Below are 6,515 nucleotides of genomic sequence, written 5' to 3'. Positions count from 1 at the left end.
ACAGGTGCGGTCACATCATTGATCTTGTGATCACGCGCAGCAATGCCTTAAGATCCAGCTCTAGTGGCTGTCTCTTATACACGTCTAGCTGTGTATAAGAGACATGTTGAAACCTAACTCCACAAAGATTAAAGTCAACACACGGAAGTTACGCAATATTAATGTGGCAGATTTTAAGAAAGATATACAACGTTCAGTGTTTGTTACAGAAGCCTGCACTGACCTTGATGATAACATAACTATATAGTGAAACTATGAGAAAACTCCTCGATAAACATGCTCCGGAAGTTTTACGGACTGTTACATTTAGACCACACACTCCATGGTACTCAGATCAGCTACGAAATGCTAAATGCGTAAAGCGTTGCAGTGAACGTAGGTGGAAAAAGTCGGGGCTTGAGGTCGATCGGCAAATTTTTCGTGATGACTGTAAAAAGTATCGTAGTTTGCTCAATAAAGCTAAAACAGACCATTATAAAGCTGAATTCCATAAATGTGACTCAAGGCAGCTCTTCCAAAACGTTGCCACTATGTCAAATGGTTCATCACGCACTTTCAGACCAGTGGGTAAAGACAGTGACATTGCAGATAAGTTTGCCACTTTTTTCAAAGACAAAATCAATCAAATCCGTGAGTATTTGGATGAAACTATACCCCCAACTATGGCTGTTGACATTTGTGATTCTTGTGAAAATGGTTTCTGCAATTTTCTACCACTCTCTTAAGATGAAGTGGAACAAATTCTTAGTATGCCAACAACTTCGTGTATTCTGGATCCTATACCCACGGCTCTGCTTAAAGATTGCATTGATGTCATACGACCGATTCTCACAAAAATTATCAACCACTCCCTTCAAAGAGGTTATGTTCCCGGGGCTCTTAAATCTGCAATCATCTTACCAATCCCCAAGAAAACCAATGTTGATCCTGAGGATTTGAAAAATTATCGCCCTATCTCAAATTTACCTTTCATAGCTAAGGTGCTCGAGCGTGCCTTTTCATCACATCTACTGACGTACCTTGATAACAACAATCTCCATGTATAGCAGCCTTCAGTCTGCCTACCGACGACACCATAGCGTAGAGACGGCTCTCATTCGTGTGCAAAACGACATTCTTTGGGCGGTTGATGATAACAAGGAGGTTATTTTAATACTTTTGGACTTATCATTTGCTTTCGACACGGTGGACCATCATCTTTTAGACGTCTACGTGATTCCTCGCCAATGTTTATTTCACAACTCATTCATCCTTACATTCCTAAGAGGTCCCTGAGATCTAGTTCAGAGTCTCTACTTGCTCATTCCACTCGCCCGTCGACAAAGCATTATGGTAGTCGTTCTTTCTTTTGGGCTTCTGTCTTTCTTTGGAATGCTCTGCCTATTACAATCCGACAGGCAACTTCCATTGATGATTTTAAGGCAGCTTTAAAAACTCACCTTTTTTCTTTACTGTTAAGCGCATTGAGGCTTTAGCATAATGCGCTATATAAGTCAAAATTAGTATTATTATTATTATTATAGATACGGATTATCCGGCAGATTTCTTGATTGGATGTCGTCCTATTTAACAAAGCGTGAACAGAACAGTCTGTCGTAATTGGTTGGACTATACCCAAAAAGAATACATTGACTTGTGGCTTACCTCAGGGATCCGTCATTGGACCCATTAGTTGTAATTTATATTCTGGTCCCATTCAAGACATATTGAATGCGCACGGAATCAGTGGAATGATATTTCTATAATTTATAATAATTTATATATTTTGCATGTAACATCTCGTTATAAGAGGCAGCAATGTACATCTTGTACTATTAAAATTGGACTCACCGATATCATTCCTGCACAGGGAGCCAGAAATCTTGGTGTCTTTATTGATCAGAATCTGACCATGTCCACTCATGTGAATAATGTTTGTAGGTCGGCCGTTCACTTGATCAGAACTATTGGCCGTATACGTAAGTTTTTAGATAAGGATACAACAGAGCATCTTGTCCACGCGTTCATATCATCTAAACTTGATTGATGCAACATTCTCCTTGTCAGACTTCCTGGCACACATTTAAGTAAACTCCAACGTGTGCAGAACACTGCCGCTCGATTGATTGTTGGTGCCCGAAAGTACGCTCATATTACACCAATTCTAAATTAGCTCCATTGGCTTCCCATCAAGAAGCGGATTCTTTTCAAAATTCTTCTGATGGTGTATAAATCACTTTCCGGTACTACCCCATCTTATATAGATGAGATGCTTAAACCGTATATACCGTCACGCACCTTAAGATCCAGCTCTAGTGGATTGCTTCAAATCCCGCAAGCCGCTCGTGCTACTAAATCTACGTATGGTGACAGAGCATTTTCCATTGCCGTACCCAAGGAATGGAACGATCTTCCCGAATTTTTGAGGAAGGCGATGTCAGTTGAATGTTTTAAATCTGGTTTAAAAACTTATCTTTTTAAATTGTAAATTTAAATATCTTGCAGATGATAATTATATTTTTGTAATAATCAATGTTAAGTAATTATCGGATTATAATGCAATTGATTGATCTTTTATTATATGTAAATTTGAATAATTGTAATTTTTTATATTGTTAATATTAATAATTTTATTTTCTATATTGCCCGATTGCCTTCCCTTTTACTATATTTTTGTAATTATATATTTTTGTAATACTGTATTCTTATTGTAAATAGAGTAAATTATTTGAATTATTGTTGTCAATTGAAATTATTCCATTTGGCATATTTGGTGTTTTGAAGGATACTATTGTATATATTTTCCTTGAATTTGTATTGTACACTGTTGAGGTTTAAATTTGATAATTGTATGCGCTCTGGGGCCGACTTGCTGGCGTAGAGCGCTTTATAAATGTCATTTATTATTATTTATTATTATTATTATTATTAATTGGGTAGACACAGCCTATACAATACCTCATATCATGTGTATAGAATATCGAAAAAATTAGTGCTTATAATAATATTATAAACACTAATTTTACCTGCTTGCTATATAATCTATGCCTTTATTCATATTGAATATGAACGAAATGTTTGTAAGAAGTCAACATTAAAAAAATAGAATTGTACCAATGAAGGTACCTTTATTAGGATAATGTTATGTCAATTCCAAGAATGTTTAAGGTTATATCGGTTGATGAGGAATTTATTGATTAGGCCTATAATAGCAAGTTGCATCAATTTATTTTGCAAAAACAAGGTTTCCCCTGTCCGCACAAGGGCACACATTGGCGCTAACACCAGGCGCGTAACAGGGGCCTTGGGTCAAAGTGGGTATTTATTTTCTCGGTTAGTAATTTACCATACCCACCCCACCCCACTCCACTCCCCATATAGAAAACAATACGACATAGGATTTATCTTATTTATAATATAGGCGACACACGTGTGTTGAAACTAAATATAAGCATTTTCATCATGGTTTTATTTATTACAAACATATTCTTTCACCATCAATACACATTGAGGCCCTTCTTTTAGGTTAAAACGATCTATCTTAAATATGTCTTCCTTGAGTTTGGGACTATTATGTGTTTAAATAACTTAAAAGGATAAACCTAAAAAAGCCCTAAAAATGCGCGCGAAGGGCGCAAAATATTTATGTGTTTTAATTCTAATTTCGTCAAAATTTATGAAAACTCCCTAGAATGTGCAATTTATAGAGGAAATTGGCCTACCGTAACAAGAAATGCTCGCAAAGAATTTGAGAATTTTAGTGGTGATAATCATATCACCTGTCATCATCGTTGTTCATTATCATAACATCAACATTGATATCCTTTATCATCCTCGTCATTTACTAACATCATTATCATTGTTTTAACAAAGGTTATGATATATTTAATGCTTGCGGTACACCACGTATATAGTTTTGAAAAGAACCGTTGTTTGTTGAGAATGACTCGACGTTTCGATTGAGTTATTTCAATCGTCTTCAGGAGAATAATATCTGCAGAGAACTATCTGAATCATATAAGAATTTCCCTATTTAGTTTCCCTGCAGATATTATTCTCCTGCAGACAGCTAATTTCTCGGAGCATCCACGTGATGTTAGTTCAGAATCACATTAGCCCTGTAGTAATTATCAATTAAATGATTATTACATACATTTTATGTATAAAATCCTTAGTAACTTGTGGTATACACGGTCAAGTGTAAATTTAAAAAAAAAAATCAACAAATCAACTTTAAGCCTTTTATGTAATGTGTGCGTTTTTGTTTGTTTCTGACGTTTCAGAGTATCAAAATAAGTATTTCCCTGTTTGGTTTCATATTAATGTACGGCTATGTATATATTTTGAAATATCAAGTATATAAAACAATATTACTTTTATGGACAATCAAAAATCCTAACAAATGACATTGCATAACTTGTGCATTTACACTTACAAAGTTTGAAGTCTTGTTAGATGACTGAATGCATCTTTTGTTACACCAGATATGTCGTTAGAAGATAAATCCCTTAAAAGAAATCAAACGAGAAGAAATACTGATATATCAATGAGAGCATATTTTTTTTTCCAATGATTGTCAATATAACACTTATACAGTACAGTAGAAATGTAGCGTAGTGGTAAAGACTTCTGCCTTCTAATTCCATAGTGTCTTTCATTCGTGACACAAGGACTTTTTTTTTTTTTTAAAGAAAACAACCCCACTCTACACCTATAATGTATATACCGTCAAGTGTGTCTATGTTACAATATCCACATAGAAGATGCGTTCCACGGTGTATAAGGCAGGGTTTTCTTTTGATTATAATTAAATTATAACCCATCTCATCATCTTTTCAAATATAAGGATGCCACATGCTCGCTAATGTGTGCTGCAAACTTAGTAAATGGTTCGCAAAATCCTGGTCCTAGTCCCTTAAAAATCACTTAATCGCAGTTACGGAGCCAATTTGCGATCACTGTTGCATTAGAAATGTTGGTTGTTGTTGACAAAAAAACGTCCAGGACGTTATATTTTGACTATAGTTGAACAACGTTGACTAATAATTAAGTATTGTGTGTGAGTTTAAATACACCATGAATTACTGATTTTCTGATACATAAAACAGGCATAATCCGACATAAAATGATAATTCTTTACATATGTTATACAATACATACATGTGTTTACCGATGTCTATAAATTCATTTCGATCAATATTTTATATAAAATAAGTAATGTGTGAAAATAATAAATGGTGTTAAATTAATTATTTGTAAAGTAATGTATTTGTAGAATGCGGAAAACCAATTCACACACTCTGGGGGTGTCACCGGGTTTAATACGTCACACAAACAACTCAGACGAACAAAGTTCTGGTTCTAATTCATTTATTGTTTTCTGTCTCGTGGTTTTAACTTCACTAATTTTCATCTACCTGTACGTCTGGTGACTAAACGAATAACAAATACCATTTGTAAGAAACATTACATAGACAATTAATAAACTTGTAAATGATCATATAAAACATCAATATCATTGATAACAACGAATCTCAAAATTAACTATAGTATAGTGAATATCAAATTATAATTCGTTATTCAGGTATGCATATCCTGTAAAACAATGTATGGTTTATGACTTTAGATATTAAACTGCAGGGTAATTAATACACATTTAAATAATTATAACACTTATCATGGTATAACAAATAATCATTAAATCGAATATCATTAATAAGATGCTTACGTGACTGTGGCCGCTCTAGCCCGGATAACTCGACTACTCAAGTCTACAATGAAAGCCTGTGCCTTTCCTACTATAAATCATACCTGTAGGATAAATATCCCACCATAAAGATTATTTGAAATTCAACATACTGTAAAAGCAAGAGCAAGCTGATATAAACCAGCACAAACTTATAAACATAGTAATGAACGTTAATAAAATATAAGATAAAACGTAACTAAAATAATATAGATCTCAACAACAAGTTGAAGATCGTCACACTACGCCAAACTCATGGGCGCCGCCATATTGTTTACATGTCAGAGGTCAGACAACGAACAAGTCATCGACCGTGACCAGGCTTATCAGAAACATGTGGTACACATAATGCTCGTTACACGATGCACCGTATTATGTAACATTAGATAAACTTATGATTAAATTGAACAAAGGAGCATTACTTTACCTACACGGTAATGCCTGTCTCTTATACACATCTAGATGTGTATAAGAGACAGGCTTTGTACATTCCACTTACTTCTTCCATTGCTACATTCTAGATCCGACACCGCATATGTTTTAAATATACATAAAAAATACTTATAACATGATTATATTATAGCCTCCTAATGTCCCCTGGTCCCAATGTTTTGTACTGCCTGTGTCTGTGTGTGGGTGTAATGCAAAACTACAACTGATTACCCTATAGGATTGGATTGGATTTATTCGGTGTAAACACCAAGGAGCCCACACAAGTCTAGAAGAAGACTTATTTACAGTATGGTGTCTTTCTGGTGGTGATTGGGCAGTAAACCGGGAGACAATACCC

General features: G+C 34.8%; 1 protein-coding gene across 1 annotated transcript; it reads left to right on the top strand.

Moving 5' to 3' along the window:
* The first annotated feature begins 254 nt into the window (after positions 1–254).
* Positions 255–725, top strand: LOC117122069. Its single transcript, XM_033267531.1, has one exon. The coding sequence runs from the start codon at positions 255–257 to the stop codon at positions 723–725; it is 471 nt and encodes a 156-aa protein (XP_033123422.1).
* The last annotated feature ends 5,790 nt before the right edge of the window (positions 726–6,515 follow it).

The sequence above is a fragment of the Anneissia japonica genome, unplaced genomic scaffold (genome assembly GCF_011630105.1).
Source record: "Anneissia japonica isolate Jap-2015-1 unplaced genomic scaffold, ASM1163010v1 scaffold287553_len60052_cov202, whole genome shotgun sequence".
Taxonomy (NCBI): domain Eukaryota; kingdom Metazoa; phylum Echinodermata; class Crinoidea; order Comatulida; family Comatulidae; genus Anneissia; species Anneissia japonica.
This window is presented reverse-complemented; position numbering and strand designations above follow the sequence as displayed.

Bases quoted from the DNA above. Each gene is read 5' to 3' on its own strand.
- LOC117122069 (XM_033267531.1), top strand. From the start codon at position 255: ATGAGAAAACTCCTCGATAAACATGCTCCGGAAGTTTTACGGACTGTT.